The sequence below is a fragment of the Podarcis tiliguerta genome, assembly GCF_965153285.1.
Source record: "Podarcis tiliguerta genome assembly, chromosome: 9".
NCBI classification, from domain to species: Eukaryota; Metazoa; Chordata; class Lepidosauria; order Squamata; family Lacertidae; genus Podarcis; species Podarcis tiliguerta.
The window spans coordinates 2,063,580-2,090,388 of record NC_139542.1 but is presented as its reverse complement, the minus strand read 5'-3'; the positions used below and the strand labels follow the sequence as shown (position 1 = coordinate 2,090,388).

At 48.6% G+C, this 26,809-nt stretch overlaps 2 protein-coding genes across 5 annotated transcripts in view; one reads left to right on the top strand and one right to left on the bottom strand.

Moving 5' to 3' along the window:
- The window catches only part of NAGK (N-acetylglucosamine kinase), a 29,340-nt gene extending 4,961 nt beyond the window's left edge, over window positions 1-24,379 (top strand). The window contains exons 2-10 of one of the 2 annotated variants that reach the window (XM_083398601.1): window positions 2,820-2,904; window positions 5,521-5,619; window positions 6,079-6,220; window positions 9,623-9,733; window positions 11,522-11,634; window positions 15,543-15,630; window positions 19,121-19,218; window positions 20,734-20,812; window positions 21,622-24,379. In XM_083398601.1, coding sequence (XP_083254727.1) covers window positions 2,820-2,904; window positions 5,521-5,619; window positions 6,079-6,220; window positions 9,623-9,733; window positions 11,522-11,634; window positions 15,543-15,630; window positions 19,121-19,218; window positions 20,734-20,812; window positions 21,622-21,812 — 1,006 coding nt within the window. In that variant the 3' untranslated portion in view covers window positions 21,813-24,379. Of the gene's footprint in view, window positions 1-2,819; window positions 2,905-5,520; window positions 5,620-6,078; window positions 6,221-9,622; window positions 9,734-11,521; window positions 11,635-15,542; window positions 15,652-19,120; window positions 19,219-20,733; window positions 20,813-21,621 lie in introns of both variants that reach the window. The other variant, XM_083398600.1, reaches the window with a different exon arrangement.
- Window positions 23,746-26,809, bottom strand: part of PAIP2B (poly(A) binding protein interacting protein 2B) — a 35,557-nt gene continuing 32,493 nt past the window's right edge. For all 3 annotated transcript variants that reach the window (XM_083398843.1, XM_083398842.1, XM_083398844.1), the window contains exon 4: window positions 23,746-26,189. In XM_083398843.1, coding sequence (XP_083254969.1) covers window positions 26,133-26,189 — 57 coding nt within the window. In that variant the 3' untranslated portion in view covers window positions 23,746-26,132. The remainder of the gene's footprint in view (window positions 26,190-26,809) is intronic.

The following is a 26,809-nucleotide window of genomic DNA, read 5'->3' as shown; positions in this document are numbered from 1 at the left end:
GTGGCTTGGCTGTGCATCGATGCACTTGGGTGACACAAATGGACACCCAAGCTCCTTTTGGGATGTTTGCATGGGGAACAAAAATAGTTTCTAGCCTTATGAAAAACGATGCTTTACGAGACCATAATTCAGTGCTGGAGCATTTCCTTGGCACAGAAAAGGTCTCGGGTTCAGTCCTTGACAGCAGGCAGAGCCGAGAAAGACTTCCCTCTCTGAAATCCTGCAGACAGTTGGCGTAGAGCAGAGGTCAGCAAACTTTTTCAGCAGGGGGCCGGTCCACTGTCCCTCAGACCTTGTGGAGGGCTGGACCATATTTAGAAAAAAAAATATGAACGAATTCCTGTGTCCCACAAATAACCCAGAGATACATTTTAAATAAAAGGACACATTCTACTCATGTAAACACATGCTGATTCCCAAACCGTCCGTGGGCCAGATTGAGAAGATTGGGCTGGAAGATTGGCCAGATTGGGCTGGATCTGGCCCCCGGGCCTTAGTTTGCCTACCCATGGCGTAGAGAGTGCTGCAGTGCATGGGACAATTGTCAGACTTCTCCTGACGCAGCTTCTTGCAAACCCAGCGATGCAAAAAGGAGCAGCCCAGCCCAGCGTGCCTTTTGGTTGCTCAGTGGTCATGCCCAGTTTTGCAATTCTGGGCTGCATCTGTTTGCAAAAGACGGCACAGCCACCTGCTTGTACTCTGCAGAGAACATCATTTAGCTCCCCACTTAACATTGCTCAGTTGTGTTTATGGCTGCATGTGGAGACTTCGCAGTGGGTTGTGTTGCTCAGCTGTCGCGCCAACTCTGCATGAAGCAGATTATGTCAAAGTCTCTTTTTCCCCCAATTTTTTTTTATGACTTTTCCAATAAATTTTAAACAAACAAATACACAAACAAACATAACTCTCAGCCTATTTAAACCAATCTTAGTAACATTATTGTGACTTCCCCGTATCCCCCTTGTTGAATTTCAGTGTATATCATTTTAACAGTTTTCCAAAACCAATGTTCTTATGAAATTAACTTAGTCACTTTGTCACATCTTTATTTCATTCAAATTTGGCATTAAACATATTAGTTAATCACATTACATATTTAAATCCTAAGCCTACCTGATATTTGCAAGCTTTTCCAATTAAGTTAACTTAACATATTTAACTAAATAGCCTTTAAATTTCGTCCATTTTTCCCGGTACTCCTCCTCTTTCTGGTCGCGGACTCTTCCGTCAGGTCAGCTAGCTCCAAAAAATCCATCATCTTCATCTGCCAAGGTTTTGTTGAAGTCTTGACGAAAATCTGATTCTTTGAAATAAAATAAAAAAGTTTGATGCTTTATTAGGTTTTATATGTTCTGTAAGCCGCCCAGAGTGGCTGGAGGAACCTAGCCAGAGGAGTATAAATTATAAAATGAAGATGATGTTGATGATGATGTCTTTTAAATGGAGCCCAAAGATGGCTTTGAGATTGTCGACGCTCAAGGCGTGAGCATCTTTCCCCAGCATCCTCTTGTGCCAGTGTTAGAAACTCAGATACATAATATTGGAAATGCAAAGAAAAAGAAGGTACTTCCTAACATATGTGGTGGACGTGTCCCAAGGTGAAAGACTTCTGGGAAAAGTTATATAATGAGTTGAAGAAAATGTTTAAAAATTCATTTATTGAAAAACCAGAAGCCTTTCTACTTGGAATAATAGAATTAAAGGTAAAGGTAAAGGTACCCCTGCCCGTACGGGCCAGTCTTGACAGACTCTAGGGTTGTGCGCCCATCTCACTCAAAGAGGCCGAGGGCCAGCGCTGTCCGGAGACACTTCCGGGTCACGTGGCCAGCGTGACAAGCTGCATCTGGCGAGCCAGAGCCGCACACGGAAACGCCGTTTACCTTCCCGCTAGTAAGCGGTCCCTATTTATCTACTTGCACCCGAGAGTGCTTTCGAACTGCTAGGTTGGCAGGCGCTGGGACCGAACAACGGGAGCGCACCCCACCACGGGGATTCGAACTGCCGACCTTTCGATCGGCAAGTCCTAGGCGCTGAGGCTTTAACCCACAGTGCCACCCGCGTCCCTATAATAATAGAATTGGAATTGCCCAATTAGACTGTTTTTGTATGCCACTACAGCGGCAAGACTTTTATTAGCCAAAAATTGGAAATTGCAAGAGATACTAACAATAGAAGAATGGCAGATGAAGATGATGGATTTTTTGGAGCTGGCCAACCTGACTGGAAGAATCCGCGATCAGAAAGAAGAGGAGACACAAGAGGACTGGAAGAATTTTAAAGAATATTTGGCTAGATATTGTAACATAAGATAAAGAGAAATTTCTTGGAAGTAATAAATAGCCTTAGGGGTAGAATAAGAATATGTTGTTTACAAATATTAAGGATTAGAATATTAATAAAGGATAAGTTGGTAAATGAAAGAAGTTAATATTATTAGAAATATGAATTTGGAGAACTGCTAAACAGGTGATATAATGAAATTCAGTTAGAGGGGATTCGAGGAAGTCTGTTGTCAATGTAATGAACTTAGGATTTGGGAGTAAAAATTCTTTTTTGTGTGTTTTTCTTTGTTCTTGTGTATTGTAATGTTCTCCACGTTGCTCTTGCTGGAAGGCAAGGTTTCAAAAAGTCCTCTCTTTCCTCTGTCCCGAATCTTCCACCGTCCGGCTTCCTCGGACGACCGCGGGTTCAAGTGCGAGGAGAGAGGGAGGAGAACTCGTCTCTCTCCACTTTCTCCATGATAGGCATGATTTTATGAGCCCCTGTTGTGCGGCTTCTGACTTGGCTATTTGGCTTTTGTTTCTCCCCCCCCACCGCAGGGGAGGAACCCACTCCCAGGTGGTCCTGATCTCTGAAGATGGCAAGATCCTGGCAGAGGGCGAGGGTCCTTGCACCAACCACTGGGTAAGTAGCCCCACCGTGGCTTCAGGGGTCATAAAATCAGAGGATAGTAGAGTCGGAAGGGATCCCAAAGGTCATCCAGTCCAACCCTCTGCAATGCAGGAATCTTTTGCCCAAAGTGGGTGTCGAACCCCAAACCCTCAGATTAAGAGTCTCATGTTCCCCCAACTGAGCTATATGAATGTTTGGAAATGCCTCTTAGTCTAGGGTTACCAGACGTCCCCGGTGCCCGGGGACAGTCCCCGGATTAGCAGATCCAAGGAAACGTGGCAGCGGCAGCCTCAGCAGCCTGGAGCCAGCTTGGTAGCGCAGTTGGCTCTGGCTGCCTTCAGGAGCTGCTCGCTGCCGTGGTGCCCGCCATTTTTCCTCGCCAGAAGTCCCCATATGATGTGCTGCTGCCGCTTCCAAAGGGGAACCGGGAACGTCTGGCGCTACAGTCTCCTGCTGACTTCCCCCTTTGTTTTGACTTATTGGGGGAGGCTTGGGAGTTGCAGGTGGTCGGCTGTTGCCCAGTTTTTTAAAGCCCTATACGGCCTAGGACCCTCGTACCTACGGGACCGTCTCTCCTGGTACATCCCACGGAAGATCTTACGGTCTTCAAACAAAAACATCTTGGAGGTCCCGGGCCACAGGGAGGTTAGGCTGGCCTCAACCAGAGCCCGGGCTTTTTCAGCTGTGGCTCCAATGTGGTGGAACGCTCTGCCACAAGAGACTAGGGCCCTGCGGGACTTGACATCTTTCCACAGGGCCTGCAAGACAGAGCTGTTCCACCAGGCCTTTGGCCAAGACACACTCTGACCCCCTCCTTTGGCAATCCTCACAGAACTCTAGCCCAGTGGTTGCCATTAATTTGATATTTAATTCATTTTAGAATGAATTGATTTTAGAATGCTGTGTTACTTTTATTGTTGTTAGCCACTCTGAGCCCGGCCTCAGCTGGGGAGGGCAGGATTTAATAAATTATTATTATTATTATTATTATTATTATTATTAAACTATGTGCATTTATATTTCACAAGGCAGGAAAGAAGGGCTTTGCACCTTGCCTGGCAGAGAAACCTCGCGTCTTGTGCCCCTCCTGGGCAACGGCCGCCTGCCTGCAACTCCTGAGCTTCCCCCAAACTGTCAAAACAAAGGGGGAAAGGAGGCTTTAGATTGGGAGTCACAGGCGGACAGCGCGCTGTTACCCAGATTTTTAAAAACTCTGCGCATTTATGTTTCACAGTGTATGAAAGAGGAGCTTTGCACCTTTGTACAATATGCATGCGTGCTTGGGCCATAGCTGTCAACATTTCCCTTTTCTTGCGAGGATCCTGTTCAGAATAAGGGAATCTCCCTTAAAAAAAGGGAAGCATTGACAGCTATGGCTTGGGCCCAGGGTCTTTTGCCTCACCATCCCCACTACTGACTCCTTGTTGCTACTCATCTAAAAAAAAAAAAAGTGTCCCCAGATTCATTGAAAAAATTCTGGTAACCATATCTTAGTCACAAGGGACTAAGGTCCTTCTTAGAAAGGGAAGCAGTTGGGGTTGATCTTTTTTTAAACTGAAATCATTCAATGTCTCCCCCCCCCCCCCCCGTATCTCAGGCAGCAACAGAGACAATTTCCTAGAGTAATGTAAGGATCACAATAAATCTGTTCATATCCTGCAAGACAGGATATTCACATCCCTGGGAGCAACCCAGCTCAAGTGTTTTACTGTTATTGATTGATTTGTTCATGGCATTTAGACCCCACCTTTGGCTCCCAGGTGGTGGCAAATGCAGTTCTCCTGCCCCATCTCATTTAATCCCCACAACAGCCCTGCGAGGTTGGCTGGGCCGAGAGAAAACATTGACTGGCTCCCGACGTCGGGACCACTGAGCTTCATGGCCGAGCGAGGATTCGAACCCTGTCCTCCACCCAGGTCCTCGCCCACCACTCTAACCACTACACCACACTGCTGGGGCCTCGCTCTCCTTTTGAAGCCCTGCATCGCACATCGTTGTTCACCCTGAGCAGCTTTGTGTGCCAAGATGAGTGGCTGCGCTCATTTGGCCTGCCAAGTCTGTGCAGGTCCCATATTTGCTAAGGAACAGTTAACTCCAAGTGGAATGCTGTAATAATAATAATAATAATAATAATAATAATTTATACCCCGCACATCTGGCTGCGCTTCCCCAGCCACTCTGGGTGGCTTCCAACAAAATATTAAAATACTGTGATACATCAAACGTTAAAAGCTTCCCTAAACAGGGCTGCCTTCAGATGTCTTCTAAAAGTCTGGTAGTTGTTGTTCTCTTTGACATCTGGTGGGAGGGAGTTCCACAGGGTGGGCGCCACCACTGAGAAGGCCCTCTGCCTGGCTCCCTGTAACTTGGCTTCTTGCAGTGAGGGAACCGCCAGAAGGCCCTCAGAGCTGGACCTCAGTGTCTGGGTAGAATGATGGGGGTGGAGACTGCTGCCTCGCTGCCCATATCCCGGAAGGGCCCACTGAGGACGGGATGAGTTTCTCCTTCCTTTCCAGAAAGCTAGGATAGGGGAGCAAGTGGTGCCTGTCTGTGTGTGGCTGTCTGTGCCTTTAAGTTTGGGGTGCGGCGCTGATTGGGGTCTCCTTGCTTTCTCCCCTTGGCGAGCAGCTGGTTGGGGTAGACGGATGCCTGGAGAGGATCAACACCATGGTCAATGAGGCCAAGGGCAAGGCAGGGGCTGATCCACAGGTTCCACTGCGCTCCCTGGTGAGTATCTTCTCCTTTGCCGAGCGGGTCCCCATTGGCCATTAGGACATAAGAATCTGCTGGATCAGGCCAGGGGCCAGGAAGCAGGATCCAAGCTGCTTCTTGAGAGAGAAAGTTTCTCCCCTGCAGTCTATCTTTCCCCGTAGCGTCTAGCTGCAAAGAAGTGCTGAGCTTCTTCCAGAGAGAATTGGGGAGCCTGGCAGCTCACCCCCCCCAATAAACTATGGGGTACACCTTGCCGTGCTCCCCAGAGTTGTAATTCTAGAGGAGTCCCAGGTAGAACCAGCTGCAGAATTTGCTTCAGGTGGAGCACAACTCCTCTGAAAACTGAGGTGTGTCTTATGGGCTATCCGAAAACAGTCTTCGTCCTCACAAGCAATCCCCCCACCCTGGCCCAGATGCTGGCGGCTGGGGCTGAGCCAGGGTTGGGCTGGTGACGGTGTGGGTGTTTTGGCGCAGGGCCTCTCTCTCAGCGGAGGGGAGCAGAAGGAAGCCATCAGCAAGCTCATAGAGGAGATGAAGACCCGCTTTCCCTGCCTGAGCCAAAACTACTACATCACCACGGATGCCATTGGAGCCATGGCCACAGCCACCGACCACGGTAAGAGGGACAGGTTTTGTTTTTGTTTTTTAATAATATTTTATTAAGTTTTTCCAAAGCATTACAAAAAGAAAAAGAGAAAAAATAAAAATGAAAAAATTAAAAACAATTAAAAACAATTCAATCTTTCATGACATATCTTACATTCGCTTGTTTCCCTGACCTCCCCACACCTCCCCTCTTTGTATTCCAGTTCAATTTATTTATTCAGGAAATCCTTTCCCTCTTTACCTTTATCCTTATCTTGGTCTTAATATATTATAACTTTTAATTTTCACCTGTTAACAATCCATTCTTTCAAATTCCTTCATAATATTATTACTAAAAACCCCTTAGCCTCAATCCGACATCATTCTAACATTCATTAATTTTACAATATTTCTGTAGATAGTCTTTAAATTTCTTCCAATCTTCTTCCACCGACTCTTCTCCCTGGTCTCAGATTCTGCCGGTCATTTCCGCCAATTCCATTATAGTCCATTACCTTCATCTGCCATTCTTCCAGGGTGGGTAGTTCTTGTGTCTTCCAATACTTCGCGATGAGGGACGGGTTTTGTGTCTTCACGCAAAGATAGAATCACGGAATTGTAAAGCTGGAAGGGACCCCGAGGGTCATCCAGCCCAACCCCCTGCAATGCAGGAATCTCGGCTAAAGCGTCCAGGACAGGTCACCACCCAACCTGGGCTGGATCCAGCCAGCACCCATCTGACTGTAATTTTACTGGTGTTAGTCGCCCTGAGCCTGGCTCTGGCCGGGGATGGTGGGGTATAAATAAATTATTATTATTATTATTATTATTATTATTATTATTATTATTATCTGGTCCATAACCTGACGAGGTGCGCCAAGGGGGGCTGAACTCGGCAGCCTCCCTCCCTGCCCCACTTGCAACCCAGCATTTGGCTGGGGCTGATAGGGACTGCCTTCCAAAATGTCTGGCCTCGGGTGAGCAGAGGGTGTGCTGTCGTTCCATGCTAATGCGCATTGAGTGGGAAGGTGAGCATGTGAGCACTCTTCCGGCAGGGTACGAAACAGTTGGGCTGGAGGGGATGGAGGGGAACTGAGCATCTCTGCCCCTTGGCACCACCAGGGAGGCATCTCAAGAGCCGCAGGTCTGGAGAAAGAGGAGGAAACTGCCCTGTTGTTCTTCGCCTCCATCCGTCTTGAGAAACAAGGGGTGAAGTCAAAGCGCAGCGTGAGCAGCACCAAATTCAGCTCCCTGGGGTGCAAGCCTGGGCGGTGTATCTGGAGATTCTGGGCTGCCTCGATGACAAGATCCCCCTCTTGGCCTCATTGATGGGGTCCAAAGGAAAGCAGAGCAAGATGTGTGGCACCAGCTTGGCGGCAGGAGCTGCCAAAAGGAGGCACAGAAGACACTAGCCAGCAGCCTTAGGGACTCCACTCTGGAATTGTGCAGAGTTTACCCCTTGTCCTTTTCTTCTCTGGAAGATGTCCTGCAAGGCAGCGGAGGTTTAGGATCAGGATTTTCCTTCTCCTAGATGAGCTACCTTCCCAGGTGGATGAGCCCTATCTGCCTCTCTCTCTTCATATACAGTGGTACCCCGCAAGACGAATGCCTCGGAAGACGAAAAACCCGCTAGACGAAAGGGTTTTTCATTTTCTGAGGTGCTTCGCAAGACGGATTTTCCAAAGGGCTTGCTTCGCTAGACGAAACAGCCCTGCTTCTCCTGTCATGGTGACGGTCACTGCACGCACGCACGCTCGCTTCCCCGCTCCTCCAGCTCCCTCCCACCTTCCGGCTGCCGACTCCTCCGGCTCCCTCCCACCTTCCGGCTGCCTTGCGCCACTGCCCACCGCCCTCGCGCGCTCCTCTGAGAGCCGCTGCCACCAGCAGCCAGCGTTGCAGCCGGAGTCGTGCTCCTGAGCCCCACCGCCCTCCAGCAGCCGCGTCGTGCGGTGACCACAAGGCGCGGGTGAGTCCGAGGTACTGGCTGCGGCAGCTGCCCTGCTTCTCCCCGCCCCTCCCCACCGTTGTTAGCGTTTAACTGCAGTGGTGCTTCGCAAGACAAAAAAACTCGCTCAACGAAAGAACTCGCGGAATGAATTAATTTTGTCTTGCGAGGCACTACTGTACTGTATTTTTCGCTCCATAAGATGCACCTGACCATAAGACGCATCTAGTTTTTAGAGGAGGAAAACAAGAAAAAAAATATATTCTGAACAAAACAGTGGATGTGTGATTTTTGTGGTTCATGCTGTGGCCACAGACATGTGATTTGACGGTGAGTTATGGGTAGCCCAATGCAAAAATCCTGGATCCATGCTTTGTAACCACGTTTTTGTGCCATTACGGCTCCACGCAACAGTGGGTGTGTGATTTCTTTGGTGCAGGCTGTAGCCATGGACATGCTATGTGATCTGATGGTGAATTTGGGGTGACCCAATGTAAAAATCCTGAGCTGCTTGCCATTCAGCAGCTTTGTTTCAACACCCACTTCCCTCTTTCAAAAAAAAAGAGCATGATCTGCTTTTCGCCCCTGTGCAATTCGGCTCCAGGGACCATGCATTCGCTCCATAAGGCGCACAGACATTTCCCCTTACTTTTTATGAAGAAAAAAGTGTGTCTTATGGAGCAAAAATGTTTATTATTTGTAAAGATTTAAACACACTACAAACAGCAATTCAAAATCTAAATAGTGAGATTACTCTGAATCTCCTGACTTCTCCCACCCCTTCCATGCGTCCTAATGAAAATATTTACAATTGCATATCCATATTTATCCAAATATTTTTATTTCTGAATTATCCATTGTGCCCGTTACTTTACAAGTGTCATGAAAACCCTCCAATGTTTTGACCTGCTTGCAGTGGTCTCGTATAAAACTTTCCCCATTCTTTTATAAAGTTATTGTCTTCTTGATTTCTGAGCTTCCCAGTTCATCTCGCCATTTTTGCATAGTCCGTCCTCTTGATTTGCCATTCTTCTTGGGGTTGACTCTTCCTTCCATTTCTGGGCCGATAGTATTTCCCCTCTCTTCCCTCTACAGCAGCCTTTCTCAACCTGTGGGTCCCCAGATGATTTTGGCCTACAACTCCCATCACCCCTAGCTAGCAAGGCCAGAGCTCAGGGATGATGGGAGTTGTAGTCCAACAACATCTGGGGACCCAAGGTTGAGAAACACCGCTCTACATCAGGTGCAGGAACGGCCTTCTTGACCATTGGACCCCCTCTTGGTCTTGTCCACTCAATTCATCGAAGCCTCTCTTCAGAGGAGGCCCCTAACTCACCGAGGGTTCGAGACCCATCGACCACCCTCACTTGGTATACAATTTTTAGAATTTCTGTTTTCTAGGAAAGAGGCCGCCCATGGCAGAAAGAAGTTTGTTCATGGCTGTACTTGCTGTGTACACCCTGCTCATGTGCTCCTCTTCCTCTCCAGGCGGTGTGGTCCTCATCTCTGGGACAGGCTCCACCTGCAAACTCATCAATCCAGACGGCTCTCAGGTCAGCTGCGGGGGATGGGGCCACATGATAGGCGACGAGGGGTCAGGTGAGGACAGGACGCCTGGTTGGTGGGGTGCTTTGCTCAGGAGATGCTAGGCTCAGGTTCTCTGGGGATGAAGCAAACCACTTGGCTTTACAGAGGGACATCTCAGGAGTGGTGCAGATCTTCCCCAGAACCTCTGGATTGGACCCCATTATCCAGTCCGCGTGGCCAATAGGGAGCCCAGAAGCTTGGAAGGCCTTGCCATGTGGATGGTATCATTGCGTATCGAAAGGTGCGGTGAGATCTTCAGAGCATGGCTTGGCACCAGAGGTCAATGGTCACGCTTGGGAGGCTTCTGGCAATTTTCCACAGGCCTCAGAGCTTCCTTTATAAGCACCTAGAAAAATCCTGCTGAATCAGCCCTGGGGCCCAACGGGGGCCAACCAGATGCCCATTTTGGGGAACCCACAAGCAGAATCTGAGCCTGAAAGCTGTGATTTCCAGCAGCTGAGGTTCAGAAGCAGTGCTGCCTGTGACTTTGGAGACAGAACCTCCAATAGCCCTCTCCTCCTCCATGAATTTGTCCAATCCTCTTTGAAAGACACCCCGGTTGGTGGCAGGGAGTTCCCTTTTTAAAAAAAAAGAATAATACAGTGGTACCTCGGGTTAAGTACTTAATTCGTTCCGGAGGTCCATTCTTAACCTGAAACTGTACTTAACCTGAAGCACCACTTTAGCTAATGGGGCCTCCTGCTGCTGCCGCGCCGCCGGAGCACGATTTCTGTTCTCATCCTGAAGCAAAGTTCTTAACCCGAGGTAATATTTCTGGGTTAATGGAGTCTGTAACCTGAAGTGTCTGTAACCCAAGGTACCACTGTACTTTATTTAGAATTCAACAATAACAAAGGGAAAAAACCACAGTACTTGCTACATCAATTCATTACAATTAACCAACTTTAACAATATATAAATAATAGAAAAATTACACATCACTTTTAACTTACTGAAGTTTTCACATTATGCTTTTATCTCTTTATCTCTTTCTTAACATATCAAAAAGAGAAAGACCAAGAAAGGAGGCACAATAAAGAACAGAGAGGAGGAAGAAGGGGGGGGGAGGGGAAAAAGGAAAAGGGGGGGGGGAGACAAAGAAAACACATTTAGCTTCCGATTAGACTCATTGTATTATTATTTCTACAATTTTTTCACACACAGTTCCAAGTTACTGCATTTCTTTCTTTGTTTTCGTCAGATATAAAAAAATATATATTTGTTGTTTTACAAGCATGATTCTATTTCTGCCAGGAGGTATTTGTTATTATAATGCTTTTCCAAATACTCTTTAAAGATTTTCCATTCCATTTCCATTCTGTGCTTTGTGTTTTGGATACCCTCTAATTCTCCCTGTCATCATGGCCATCTGTAGGTATTCTATCATTTGGACCTGCCTCTCATTTATCGTGGGTGTTTTGTCACTTTTCCATTTTCTTGCAGTTAAGATCCTGGCTGCTACTGTTGTGTACATAAAAAGTGGTCTAATTTCTTTTTTGATTTCTGGTGACGTTATTCCCAGGAGGAAGGTTTCAGGTTTTTTCTTTAATGAAAAGTTAAATAGTTTTTAAAATTCATTATAGATGTTATTCCAAAATTCTTTAATTCCCACCACATGTGCATATATAACCCTGTACCATCTTTACACCTCCAGCAAATTGGTGATCTATTTTTATACATCTTTGCGAGTTTTTCTGGAGTGTGGTGGTGGCAGGGAGTTCCATAGCCCTTCCTGTTCTCAGTCCTGAATCTTCCCACATCCCTTGTGCCGGGCGTAATATCCTCTTTTGGTGTCTGTAGCTTATTGGATCTCTCACCGGGCAGTGAAGATGGTCTTTGACAGCTTGGATAACCTCAAAACACCTCCGCACGACATCAGCTACGTCAAGCAAGCCATGTTTGACTACTTCCAGGTAAACTGCCTGTCTAGTGGTCCACCTGTCCACCCCAATTTGTGCTTTTGTTTGACTTATGGCGAGAGAGGCTGGTCCCTGGCTCTGGGATCATGGGAGAGAGATCTCGGGTTGTTGACAAGGGACAAAATACAGACACAGCCCATTGAAACCAGTATCGACTGCATTTTCCAGAAACTGGGATTCTGGAACATTTACTGTCTCCATCTGTGGCAGCAGAGCAGAGCCATCATAGCTCAGATGTTCAAGAGACTTGTTTGTGCTCTGAGACCTTTTCTATATTTCTCGGTAGGTCATAACCAGGAGACCTTCCTTCTCTGATGGTCCCCCCTTTCTGGCTCTGCCTCCCCTTTTATCCCCATCCGCCCGCCTGGCACCCTGCCGCTGTTTTGTGCTACAATTCCCAGCCAACATGGTTGTGCCCTGCTGGAGCGGATAGCGCATAACAGCTGGAGGCCACCGACTTGGCAAAGGCTGCCTTAAATGTTCTTTGTGGCTGCTGGAACCAGAGAGGAACTTGCTCTGGAATAGTCAAACGTAGGTTCACAGGTGCAACTATCTCCTCTATGGAGCATCCTTGACTGGTGCTTTTCCCAGGCTGCAAAGGTAGGCTTGGATGCAAGGTGGGGGAATATTTTTGGGGGGAAATCATCTCCAGTGCCAGAGGACTTCTGTGCTTAAGAAGCAGAATTTCAATAGCAGAATAAATCATGGTGTAATAAACGAAAATCTGCCCTTATTCCCTTATGGGGGACACAAGAGCCCTTACAGAGTCCTTTGTAGGTTCTCCATCGTTCAGAGAAAATAACAGAGGCCAACCAGAGAATATTGAGAAGCAAAGCAGCTTGTCAGCCTGATCTTTATTGAACTGTTGCAACAGGCTGCTCCCCTCACAGGAGGAGGACCCCGAACCTAGGTGTGCCTGCCCATATGTAGACATCTTAAATTCTCTCCCTGGAGTCCAAGACCACCCCCAGAAACATCATACATACATCACAGAAGGGGTGTAGCTCAAGACCACCCCCCAGAAACATCATGCCTACATCACAGAAAAGGCGGTCTACAACAGAAATCTGAGTGTGTTGTTTACCTCCTGCCTGGCAGGTTACCGATTAATACTTACTTGATTGTATACCCTGGGGAGCCTGGCCAGTCTTTTGTAATGATAAATACTTAGTTCCTGAGCCAGGTCACAGGCTCACCCTATTCATACACAGACATACCCTTAAGACAGGATTTGTGAAGGAAAAGACAATGGGGAGGCTTTTCCATTTTCCTTGACCTTGCAGAGAAAACATTTGGTCAGTTTGGGAGTCAAAATGGTTTCAGGGCTGTTTTCCTGTGCTGCTTCAGACATGTGGTTTATATATTTATGTACGTGTTTGCTTGGTACATTTATGAACATTTATTATATCTATAAGACCTTAAATTTGCGACTAGGCAAAAATGCAACGGTCTCTTTAACTGTTCAAAATTCAGATTTATTTTTCTTCGTAAGTGCAGAGAGTACATGCCCTGTGTATGTCCTCCATCTTCCTCGCTTGCTCCGGGCTGGGGCTGGGTCCGGCTGTTTAATGATTAGCCTCTTTGCTGCCTTTTAAGCACCTGCCAAAGTCCACCTGGCCCATTAGGGTTCTCATGTCATCTGACAGCTTTTATGGCTTGTTTCACCTGGCGTGAAAGGAGCCTCTGCATTGTGCTTAGAATCATAGAGTTGGAAGAGACCACAAGGGCCATCGAGTCCAACCCCCTGCCAAGCAGGAAACACCATCAGAGCACTCCTGACATATGGTTGTCAAGCCTCTGCTTAAAGACCTCCAAAGAAGGAGACTCCACCACACTCCTTGGCAGCAAATTCCACTGTCGAACAGCTCTTACTGTCAGGAAGTTCTTCCTAATGTTGAGGTGGAATCTTCTTTCTTGTAGTTTGGATCCATTGCTCCGTGTCCGCTTCTCTGGAGCAGCAGAAAACAACCTTTCTCCCTCCTCTATGTGACATCCTTTTATATATTTGAACATGGCTATCATATCACCCCTTAACCTCCTCTTCTCCAGGCTAAACATGCCCAGCTCCCTTAGCCGTTCCTCATAAGGCATCGTTTCCAGGCCTTTGACCATTTTGGTTGCCCTCCTCTGGACACGTTCCACTTTGTCAGTGTCCTTCTTGAACTGTGGTGCCCAGAACTGGACACAGTACTCCAGGTGAGGTCTGACCAGAGCAGAATACAGTGGCACTATTACTTCCCTTGATCTAGATGCTATACTCCTATTGATGCAGCCCAGAATTGCATTGGCATTTTTAGCTGCCGCGTCACACTGTTGGCTCATGGCTTCCTTCTGCGTTTCCCATTTCCTGAAGTTTGCTGCTTTTGGCCTCGGAAGGGGAGGGGCCACAGCCGCCCCTGTTTTGCACATGACATCAGGGCTGGGCGATATCTGTTTTTCAACACTGTGATGCATCACCAGCCAACCGCTGTGATAGGGCGATATATCACGATGTCTGGGCTGTGCAGGGAGGGAGGGACCAGGAGGAAGGGGTGAGGAGGATGGCAGCTTGCTCAGGCAAAGGCAGGCAAACACCTTCTCTGGCTCCCTCTGCCAAGGGCAGAGCTGCGTGAATCGATCTTAAAAGCACCACAGTTCTTTTAATAATCTTTTCCTTTCGGATTTGTACTAGATGTCACCTCTTATTTGCTGGTGCTTCTCTAACATTCACCAGGGTTGCAGTCAGCGTGGATAAAAATCAATTTTTTTCGGATTTTTAAAAATTTAAATTGGATTTTTAAAATAAAATGCTTTTGGAGGAAAAATCTTTCTAAGGATAGTTTTCTATTTGAGTTACATTATAGTCCAAAGGCTATTCATCAGGAAATAAGGATTTGTTTTAAGTTTTTTCATATGTGGTAAAACTCACCTAAACATTAGGAAGAACTTCCTGACAGTATGAGCTGTTTGACAGTGGAATTTGCTGCCAAGGAGTGTGGTGGAGTCTCCTTCTGTGGAGGTCTTTAAGCAGAGGCTTGACAACCATATGTCAGGAGTGCTCTGATGGTGTTTCCTGCTTGGCAGGGGGTTGGACTCGATGGCCCTTGTGGTCTCTTCCAACTCTATGGTTCTATGATTCAGACTAACCACATCAGTTAACAAACATGGATACATATGCTATACTGCTATTGTTTTAGTTAAATAAATAGTTTAAATTGTTCTTAAGAAAATGATTATTTTTCTCCTTCCAATAAAGTACAGCAGAAAAGTTGTCCAAATATCAACAGTTAACTTATTAAACCTCACAATAATTTCATAATTATCTGTCTATGTATTTCTAATAGTACAGTGGTACCTCTAGATACGAACGGGATCCGTTCCAGAGCCCCGTTCGCATCTAGAGGTAAACGTATCTCGCGACGGCACGTCTGCGCATGTGCGTGACATCATTTTGAGCGTCTGCGCAAGCAGCGAAACCCGGAAGTAACACACTCTGTTACTTCCGGGTTGCCGCAGAGTGCAACTTGAACGCGCTCAACATGAAGCGTATTCAACCTGAGGGATGATGGTATAACCAAATCGGTAATTTTTTATAAAACTGTAAAAACTACTCTGAAAATTTATTATTCCAAAAATGAAACCTTCATTTGGTTGTAAATATTAAGATTATACCAGCAAGAATGAGTCTTTCTCTAAAAAAAATGATTTGAATCAAGTCTTACTGACCAGTGATTTAAATAGAGATTCAAATCCACCTTGGTTGCAATCTTAGCCAAAGGTGCGTTAAGTGGGGAAGATTCAGATCAGTATTGGTGCACAGCTTATATGAGGATCCTTTTGGGGGATCCTTCTGAGTCAGAGATCAGGGCAGAAATCACAGATGACTTGCATGCAGCTGAACTTGTTTTCTCCTGTTCCTGCAGGTGACGGACAGGATGGGGATCCTGACTCACCTCTACAGAACCTTCGAGAAGTCCAAGTTTGCAGGGTTTTGCCAGAAGCTGGCTGAAGGTATCTGGGGAGGGGCGCCAGGTGGGGGCGGTGAGCTGGCTTGGGGCGTACCTTGCTTCTGAACTTCCCATCATCATCATCATTTTTTATTTGTATGCTACCTTTCCAGAGTTAAAAAAAAAAATGCTCAAGGCGGCTTACAGCACAACAAGATTTGCATAATTACAAAGGTCATAAACAATGAATAAATCACATTTAAAAAAGATACACAACCAAATGTGAAACAATTTCCACATAAATCAAATTCTAAAACTAAGAATAAAGCATTAATATCACAGTTTAAAATGACATAGGTGAAAAATAACAGCAATTTAAACAAAAACCAAAACCAAACGGAACCCTCTCTGCCCAGAGACCTCAGTGGCGTTCAGGGTTATTATTATTATTTATTGAGTTTATATACTGCCCTAGGGACGCGGGTGGCGCTGTGGGTTAAACCACAGAGCCTAGGACTTGCCGATCAGAAGATCGGCGGTTCGAATCTCCGCGACTGGGTGAGTTCCCGTTTCTCGGTCCCTGCTCCTGCCAACCTAGCAGTTCGAAAGCATGTCAAAGTGCAAATAGATAAATAGGTACTGCTCTGGCGGGAAGGTAAACGGCGTTTCCGTGTGCTGCTCTGGTTTGCCAGAAGCAGCTTAGTCATGCTGGCCACATGACCCAGAAGCTGTACGCCGGCTCCCTCGGCCAGTAAAGCGAGATGAGCGCCGCAACCTCAGAGTCGGCCACGACTGGACTTAATGGTCAGGGGTCCCTTTACCTTTCAGGTAATCTCTAAAGGAGTATATTGTATTCAGTTATGGGGTAAGAGTTTTTAGGGGGTTAACCAGGCTGGGATAGCAGGCTTGTTGGTTTTTGAATGTCTTATGTAGAATTTTCAATTTCGTTGTTGTGTATGGGACAATGACAATATTGTATCGTAAGGTGGCCACCGCAGGAGCTACATTCAAAGGCTTCACTTATTGGTTCCGCAGGCAACAGGGAGAGCCATGGTCCTGTGGTCCTGTTGTGGTGGCAGAACATAAGAAGACCCTTGTGAGATTAGACCCAGGGCCCCTCTAGTCTGGTGTCTTGTTCTCCCTGTGGCCAAATGGATGCGTCTATCGGGAAACCCGCGAGCAGGATCCTAGCCCCAGAGCAAGTCTGCCCTCCTGCTCTTTCCAGCAACTAGTATTCAGGAACGTCCCAGCCTCCGACTGTGGCAGAGCCATCTTGGCTCGCAGCCATCCCTGGCCCTTTCTTCGGTGCATTTGCCTCATCCTCTTTCAAAGCCTTCTAGGTTGGTTGCCTCCTGTGCCTCCTGTGGCAGGGCGTTCCACATTTTAACTATGCGCTGTGAGAAGTGCCAGGTGGATGATGGGAGCTGCAGTCCAAATTGGCCAGAGGGCAACAGGTTGGGGAAAGCCGGGCCTCATTGTTTTTGCGCACTGCTGCAGAATTTATGCTCAGGGCCCTCGTATTTACGGGACTGCCTCTCCTGGTCTGCCCCACAGAGGACCTTAAGGTCCATGAATAACCATAGTTTAGAGGCCCCGGGCCCTAAGGAAGCCAGACTATCCTCCACCAGGGCCAGGGCCTTCTCAGTGTTGGCTCCAACCTGGTGGAATGCTTTGCCTCATGAGACCAGGGCCCTGCAGGGTTTAACCTCCTTCCACTGGGCCTGTAAGACAGAACTATTCCACCTGGCCTTTAATTTGAATTCAGCCTGATCTTTTATTTCCCTTTTCTTCCCTCCCCTTCCCCTTTTATGAAGATTACCTGCTCTGAGACCCCACAGCTAATTCTCCCCTGGTCTCCTCACTGGCCCAAGTAGGACCAATTCAGCCAGCCAGCCCTTATTAGATGAGTTTTCCCTAAATTGATTTCTGAACTTTGAATTTTATTGTTAGTCATGATTTTATACTGCTTTTGCAATTGTTTTAAATTTCTTGTTAGCCGCCCTGAGCCCGGTTTTTGAACCGGGAAGGGCGGGGTATAAATAAAAAATTATTATTTTTATTATTTTTTATTATTATATGAAGGAAAAATTCTCATTGGTTTGGAAAGGAAATGGCATCCCGGATGCCGGAGACTCGTTTCTCAGCTTTCAGTCTGCCTGGGGCTTCTTGCAGATCTTCCTGTAGGATCTTGAAGATGCCCGAAATAACGCTCATTTGACCCAAATGGTTCATGCTTTCAAAGAGGGCGGGCCGTTTTCAGGACCAACACCATTCCTGCGATTTGGCTCAGCTGTCTTTAATTCTGGATTTCAAATTGCTGCAAACCCGCCCTGGGACCTGCTGGCGAAGGGTTCATAACGACAACGATTTCCTTCTCTCCCAAATCATTTCCGTGCTTGAAACCAGCCAGCTACATTGATCAGCCCTTTCCCAAATTCCCAAGCCACGCTCAATTCAGAAAATATCAACTCTCCCCATGTCTGCGGACAAGTTCCCCTTGGTTTGAAAAATCCTCCGGAAAACAATTAATGCAAGCAACGCCGCTGCTGCGTTTGGTCCTGTGACTTCCGTGGCATCGTTTTCAGATGCTGACCCTGGTTGCCCTTTGGCCAAAGGGAACTGGCTGGGAGACAGGCTGGGAGCTGCCAGTTAAATTTCCTGCTGCCCCAAAGGCATCGTGGGAACTTTTTAGTGGCGGCCCTCCGATTTCCCCGCTTGGGCCCACCAGGAGGGTTCAGAGCAAGCAACCCTGGGGCATGTCGAGGGGTTCACAGCTGCCCTAGGAAGCCGCCAGGCCTGCCCTGAGTTGGGAAAGACCCAGTGGTCATCTAGACCAGGGGTCGGTAAACTACGGCCCGCGGGAGCTGTTAAACCAGCTCCCGGCCCTTGCTGCCCACTCAGTCAGTCCCCGTGTGGAGCTAAACCGGCCCGCCGGCAGAAGTTTGCCGACTCCTATCTAGACCAGGGGTCAGCAAACTTTTTCAACAGGGGGCCAGTCCACTGTTGCTCAGACCTTGTGGGGGGCCGGACTATATTTTTTTGGGGGGGAAATGAACGAATTCCTATGCCCCACAAATAACCCAGAGATGCATTTTAAATAAAAGCACACATTCTACTTGTGTAAAAACACCGGGCAGGTCCCACAAATAACCCAGAGATGCATTTTAAATAAAAGGACACATTCTACTTGTGTAAAAACACCGGGCAGGTCCCACAAATAACCCAGAGATGCATTTTAAATAAAAGCACACATTCTACTTGTGTAAAAACACCGGGCAGGTCCCACAAATAACCCAGAGATGCATTTTAAATAAAAGGACACATTCTACTCATTTAAAAACGAGCTGTTTCCCGGACCATCCGTGGGCCGGATTGAGAAGGCGATTGGGCCGGATCCGGCCTCCGGGCCTTAATTTGCCTACCCATGATCTAAACCCACCCCTGCAGTGCAGCACCAGGGCTGCTTTCCTTAATCTTCCGTACTGATAAGGTTATTCTTTTAGTTGCTTTGTAAGCCACGTTTCTAAACAAGGGCAAAATCTTTCTCCATGCAGGAGCCAAGGCTGGGGACCCCCTTTGCTGCTACGTTTTCAACAAGGCTGGAGAAATTCTGGCCCGGCACATCGTAGCTGTGCTGCCAAAAGTTGACCAGGTAAGCTGTGAAAGGAAGGGGCGGTGGGCAGAGGTCAGAGCAGAGGAGTCGGGGCTGGATCTCCCCAGGACACGGTCACTAAGAGGCTGGCCGGCTGGTCCAGAGAACACTTTGGTCCATGCAGTTAGAAGCCGCTCGGTGGGCTGCAATCTTGCTACCCTGGTGTGCTCTGAAAAGCAGTTATAATATGAAAACTTCCATAATTATTATTATTTAATTATTCTTATTAGTAGTAACAGTACTCCATCCACATGACTGGGTTGCCCCAGCCACTCTGAGCTACTTCTAATATGGTAATAGTGGGGCGACATTCTCCCCCCACCCCCCAAAAAAAATACCTTTGGAGGTAATGCTGCCCCAGCTAGGTTGGTAAAGATGACCACTGCCTGTTGGGTTGGGGTGCCACGCTTCTCTGGGTGGGGTCCAAGCAGGCTTCCTGCCTTGTGGCTTATTTCAAGATCCCAGTTCTGTCCTGACCAAGGGGATAGAATCATGCAATTTTAGGGTTGCAGGAATCTCAGGTTAACTGGCATGCACACCTAAAGGTGCCAGTGTGGTTATTTGTACAGATGCCTTTGTCTTATCTCGCCTGGAAACCTGAAACCATAGAGGGAATTGTAGAATTGGAAGGGACCCCCGAAGGTCATCCAGTCCAACCCCCTGCTATGCAGAGTCAGGGGTGCTTCTCTCTGGGTTTCCAGATGGCGCCTGCCACACATTCCCAGAGGCACCTTACTCTGCTGGCGTGCTGAGCAGCCACTTTGCGGAAGGTTTGGGCAGTCCCAGGATGGGAGCCTTCCTGGGAAAGGCCCTGCGTGCAGGAAAGGGGCGTGTATGGGATGTGAAACACATGAGCAGTCAAGTACAACATTCCTAGAGGGAACATGTTGACACATGGAGAGGAATGTTTGTCCAGCCAGCAGGTCAACTTCCTGTTTCCTTCTGGGCTGGTACAGACTTCCTCTGCATGTGACTAGAGGTGGGCGTGGCCTCACCTGTGCAGGTAATGACAAAAGCACAGGGTAGGGCAGCCATCTCTCTCTCTTTGATTACCGTACATGCATCAAAGAAGCAACATCTGCTTAGCCAAAGATGCTCTCTTGGCCTCCAGCCAAGAGAGGACAAAGGGACTGTCTTCTTATGAGATAGTTTCCAGGTATATATTACTTTTCTAAGATAAGTCTGCCTTCTGGGATCCGATTGTGAACAGAATGTGAGTAAACTCTTTTTATACTTTCAAAGAAGACTGTGTTGTGTCTTACCTTTTATGAGGGAATAAGGGGGAAATACCAGAACAGTTATTATAGAGGCTTTAGCGAGCCTGAGCAAACACATCCGCTGTGAGTTTAAAAGGGGGAATGTTACTCTGCTAAATTGTGGAACTTGTTAACACAAGTTGGAAAAGGATATAATCAGACAATATATCCTCTCCTGCATCCCTGAGCAGGGGATAGGAAATAAATGTCAGAAATGAATCCTCTGAGGCTCTTTTGTGTCCTTTATCTTCCCTGCCAGAGCCTCTTCCTAGGAGACCTGGGGCTGCCCATCGTTTGCGTCGGATCGGTGTGGAACAGCTGGGAAATGATGAAAGGAGGTGAGCGGCTGTCGGGGATGAAGGCAGACGAGAGTTGCACACCTCTTTGGCAAGGCCGGGGATGTTGTGCTGCAAAGAGTGTTGTGGAATTGCAGAGTTGGAAGGGACCTGAGGGTCATCTAGTCCAACCCCCTGCAATATGGGAATCGCAGCTCCTGTGCTGCCTCTCATTTGCCTGTGCGGAGTGCCCATCTGGGTACCGAATTAACACCCGATAGGGCGGATGGCACTGTGGTCTAAACCACAGAGCCTCTTGGGCTTGCTGATCAGAAGGTTGGCGGTTTGAATCCCCGCGACGGGGTGAGCTCCCGTTGCTCGGTCCCTGCTCCTGCCAACCTAGCAGTTCGAAAGCACGTCAAAGTGCAAGTAGATAAATAGGTGCTGCTCCGGCGGGAAGGTAAACGGCGTTTCCGTGCGCTGCTCTGGTTCGCCAGAAGCGGCTTAGTCATGCTGGCCACATGACCCGGAAGCTTTACGCCGGCTCCCTCGACCAATAAAGCGAGATGAGCGCCACAAACCCAGAGTCAGTCACGACTGGACCTAATGGTCAGGGGTCCCTTTACCTTTTACTTTACCTTCCCTCCACGTGTTGGCCTAATCCTGTTTCGTTTCTTTCCACTAAGGCCCGTCCCTCCCTCCCTCCCTCCCAGATTAATTCCTCTTTGAATGTGGCTCAGTCTGTTGCTGCAAATAGGTGGCCTACTAGGGACTGGCCAACTGGGTTTAGATGCCTTCAAAAGGAGATTATAGAGCAATTAATTGGTGTCCTCCGAATGACCGTTCCCTGCCTCTTTTCCTCTTTGTCCCAGGCTTCATCCAGGTCCTCGACCAGGCGCACAGAGAGCAGCCCGGCAGTGCCTTCTCCAAGTTCAGCCTCCTGAAGCTGAAGCAGTCCTCGGCGCTGGGAGCGGCTAGCCTGGGGGCCAAGCACATTGGCCAAGCCGTCCCCCTGGACTACGCAGCCAACGTGAATGTCTTCTACACACACTCCTTTGCCTAGAGGTGCAGGATGCTCCCCACCCCATGACCTGTCCTGCTCTTTCTCGTTCTCACTTTCTCTCCATGCCATGGACCCGTTTTTTAAATGTTCAAAGACTGCCTGTTCTGCTTTGGAAGGACATTTTTGTAGGGGCATGTTTCGTAACGTTCATTAAAAAAAGAAAAAAAGCAAGACCGCCAAGCCGCAGTGTTCTTGGTCTGGTGGGCTGTGTGTCGCAGGAAACTCTCTTTCAGCCTGTTTTGTTGGCAACAAGCATCCGGCTGTGTTAAGGAAGTTCACCTAGTGTGTTGCTGATGAAATTCCTCTCCTCCAAGCTGCCCACAGACAGGGGCTCTTCCTTGCAGTTGGGATAGCAGACCCCTACTGCAGAGCTTTCCAAACCTGTCATGTTGGTGACACCTCTCTTTAGACCTGCATCATTTCACGACACAGTAATTCAGTTTTACTAGCAAAAACCGGAGGTTAAAATGACCCCTTTCCAGCCCCAGGACAGCAAGGAGCATTTGTGTGACAAACCTACACACAGCAGCCGCAACACACTGATGTGTCGTAACACAGAGTTTGGTAAGCTCTGCCCTACTGATTTGGGCTTTGAAAAGGCTGGGGCAGGTTTCTGTAGGAACAAGCTGAGAAACCACGTACCAGCACCTCGTTTCAGGCTTCAGACCCAAGATTTGGCTTTCATATTTGCAAAAGCCCAACTGCTCTCCTGCATAAAGATGCTGTCACTGTGGGACGGATAGTTCGTGAGCCAGTTTAGCCGTTTGGGGATGGTCAATAATTGTCACGTTTCAGGTCACGACTCTCTCCCGAAGATGGTCACCAACCAATGGCTTTGAAGGAGCATTAGGTCCAGCTGTGAGGGCCTTCTGGCTGTTCCCTCATTTTGAGAAGTGAAGTTACTGGGAACCAGGCAGAGGGCCTTGTCGGCAGTGGCGCCCGCCCTGTGGAACGCTTGCCCGTCAAATGTCAAGGAAATAAAAAACTAGCTGGCTTTTAGAAGGCAGCCCTGTTTAGGGAAGCTTTTGATGTTTCACTGTTTTCTTTTGAATTTTGTTGGAAGCTGCAAAAGTAGCTGTGACAACTCAGTCAGGTGGGTGAGGTACAAGCATAAGAAGGAGAGTTTGGATTTGATATCCTGCTTTATCACTATCCTAGGGAGTCTCAAAGCGGCTGACATTCTCCTTTCCCTTCCTCCCCCACAACAAACACTCTGTGAGGTGGGTGGGGCTGAGAGACTTCAGAGAAGTGTGACTGGCCCAAGGTCACCCAGCAGCTGCATGTGGAGGAGCGGGGAAGTGAACCCGGTTCACCAGATTACAAGTCCACCGCTCTTAGCCACTACACCACACTGGCACAATTAATTAATATTAAATAATTAGAAAAGAAGAATGGGCAAATTCATGGAGAGGGCTATTACTGATGGCTCCTAGCCACAATGGCTGCACTCTGTCTCTATGTTTGGGGGCTGCAATGCTTCTGAGTCCCAGTTGCTGGAAACCACAGGTGGGGAAGAGTTGCTCTTGGGCTGAAATCCTGCCTGCTGGTTTCCCACTGAGTCATCTGCTTGGCCACTGTGAGAACAGGATGCTAGACTAGATGGGCCCTTGCCCGGATCCAGTATGCTCTCCTTACGTTCATGTGCAAGTGTTCCAGGGTAGTAGTCCTTATGGTAGACAGAGAAATGTGCAAAAGTCCTACTCTATATCCTGCCCTCTTAACACCCCCCCAAAAAAACCCTTATTCCAATGCCCATCATTCTCCACATTCCTTGGAGCCTGGACTCCCTCTTTCATGAGATGGTACAAAGGAGAAACCAGCCTTTTCCGCCACCACGTTTTATCCATCGCTACCTACTCCCCTCTCCCATCGGGGAGCAGTAGGCTCCGCCAGGAAGCCCCTCTTCCGAAATTGGAAAGAACTCTGCATCACACCCAGCTCAAAACCAATTTATTTTAAGAATGCATTGTTTTAAAAATGGACAGAACATAATTGCAAAGACTTCCTCAGAAAGAAACCAGAGATTGCAAGGGGAAGGGGGGGGGAGAAAAGAGCAAAGGGAGAGGGAATGGGGAAGAGTGGATATGGCCCCACACGTCTGCTCTGTCCAATTATACTGCTGATTATTTAAATAAGCAAGCCTGAAACGTGGCTTTGAAGAAATCTGGATCATGGAGAACTTGCCCATCTCCTCCTTTTTAAAAAAGTCTCTAAGACCAAGAGCAGAGCCAGCTGCCTCTGCCCCTCTCTACAAAGGCCAAATGCAGGCAGGCAAGGGCAAATGGACAGGTGACCACTGAAAGCCAGGCTGGCCTCTGCCCCTCAAAGAGTTTGGGGTGGAGAACTCTTTACTCTGCACATGCGCCAAGAAGTCAGGTAGCTGTGCAAGACAAGCTGCTCCAAAGTGGATTGACACGTGTTATGCCTTTGCAACTGGGAATCCATGGAAAGAATCTGGGGAAGGGATTCTGACGCACATACAGCTCCGTGGTTAAGCTACTTTGTCACTTGCCACTGCAAGACCACAGGCTCCCGGCTGGATCCCTTCTGTCAGTCTCCCACCCCCCCCCAAAAAAGTCAGACTTGGTGGGGGCACCCTATGCATTCAACAGGAACCAGATTTTAAACAGGAGAGGAGCAAGCTGGCCACCCTCCTTGGCAGTGAAGGTCTCTGCCCCGCCGTCTCCTGGCAGCTTGCTTTGGGGACCGGGTCCAGACTGGATGACCTGCAGCTGTCCCACAAGCCCATGGGAGGGGTGTTCTTCCCATGGCCCCCAAGAAAGCAAGAGGGCTAAGCAAAGGGGCTCTGAGCTGGCAATGCTGATGGAGAACTGCTGCCCCCTCCCTTTTTTGCAGTTGAAGCTAGGTGTGTTCATGCTGTAAAAATCCCCCCAGCAACTCCAAAACATCCCCTCCCCATTCTTCCCTCCATGGGGGAGCCCTGGAAAGAGGCAAAACTTGGATAAAAGGACCCCTGGAAGTAGGGGTGGGGTGAGATAGGGAAGTTTTAACAGCTCTTGCCTAGCTCTCCTTCCCTGCTCTCCCAGGTAAGATGCAGAGCATGGTCTTGCCGTGGGTCTTTTGCTGAAGGCGGTGACAGATACCGGACAACCCAGAAGCCCAGCGGTTGGGGAGAAGCTCCTTCTGTGCAGTTGGAGGTGCCTGGATTTTTGCAAGCTGTTTAGGGCCTGTTCGGCTGGTGTGGCCCACCTGTTCTTTCTGGTCCGCAGACAAGCCCAAATACAGCTCCCCAAACTTCTCAGCAGCTAGGATGTTGAGGGAACTGGGCCCAGAGAAGAGACAAACCTGCCGGGATCAGAAACCCCCTCTGCCAAAGGCTCCTGAGCCCAAAGCCTCCCTCATCAGGGGGAGAGAGGTCCGCATTGGATCAAACAGCTGCCAGGTGGAGAAAATGTACCCTGTCGTTCCTGATTATTTTAGTTGGGGGCCGAAGCAGGGAGGAGGAGGAGGAGGAGGAGGAGGAGGAGGAGGATAGGAAAGCTGAGAGAGAAAAACAGTGATGCAGAAGACCAGGAAATGGTTCATCGTGCCTCAACAACTCTGTGGACGTCCTGGGACCCCCCTGCCTCCTCAGCGGGAGGCCACGTGCTTGCAAATGGAGGGGGATGAGGTTTGAGCCAACTCCCCCAAGCCCTCAGGCTCCCCTGCCTTCAAGACCCCCAGGGGTTTGGTGGTAGGAGAGGTCACTTTGCAGGCTGAGGCCCACCGAGCTGCAACCCCACCTGCTGGAATAGCAACCGGCCTGAGCGAGAGAGGGCAAGAGGAAGGGAGGTGCTCCAAAGCCAGGCGGAAGAGGAGAAGCAGAAGCACCGTGCTGGCTGGCTGGCGGCAGATCTGGCCTGCCCAGCTTGAGAACTTCCACCAAGGAGAGACAGACGTCCGGGGGGGCCTTTCCCCGCCACGCAGCAGGGCCTGCAAAGTGTCCAAAGCATGCCCAGCGAAGGGGCTGCCCAGTGGGGAGGAGGAGGAGGCGGATGGGCGGGCAGGAGACCCTGCTGGCGGTCAGGCTAGGCTGGCTGCTGTTAAACAGGAAAAGGTGAGAGGGGGGAAAAACAAGAAAAACCAGGGAGGTGCCCCGTCTGGATCTGTGCTGAGTCCCGTGGTGGGCATTCCTTCTCGTCAGTTTGTCTCAAAGTGTCCCGACGCAGCAAGAAAAAAGAGGGATGAAGTAGCGTAAAGAGTCCCACCGATTCGCCCACCAGGAGTCTATTTGCCCCACCGCTGCTTGCGGGTCCCGCTGCCCCACCCCCACCCCCCACCCCCATCCAGGGCAAAAAGAAATTGTCTTTGCAAGAAGGTTCAGTACTTCACTCCGGGGACAAACTCCTTGGCGTCGGGGTTTAAGGTGCTTTTGCTCTGAAAGGGAGAAGGGGGGAAAGAGAGGTCAGCTAGTTGCAGGCAGGAAAGAACACCCCCCCCCCCCAGGTTGCTCCTCGGCTTTTAACTGGCTTTCCCTCCTCTCACCCACCTGTCCTTCCGTTCAGGGATGCAAATGGCCCATTTCCCTCCATTCCCCTCTCCTGAAAGCCCACTCTCTTCCTGCCCACATCAAATGATCCATAACTTAAAAGTTTAGATCACTGTTATTTGTTGAAGTTAAGAGCCGTAACAAAATGAGGCAAACGGACCAAAAAATGATAAAAGCAGAATGCGCTTAAGCCAGAAAAGAGGTGGCAATTCCAATCCAGTACATATTTTACTTTGGAAAGTGGCTCGGAATACTGGGCCCCGTGTGGTGGGTCATTTATTACTAGTTTATAGAGACAGACAGGTGGATGAGAAGGAGCACCTAAGCCCAAGGGAGCTCAGGGAAGCTGAGTTGGGGAAATGGCTGGATTTCAGGACCTCCTTGATTTTCACTGGGCCAAAAAAGTGTGCCTGAGAGCAAGGGAGCCCACTGCCTCCAGTGCAACCACTTGGGGGACGAGGACAGGTAGGGGTCCCCACTCCAAGATCATGATGGTGCAACAAACCCT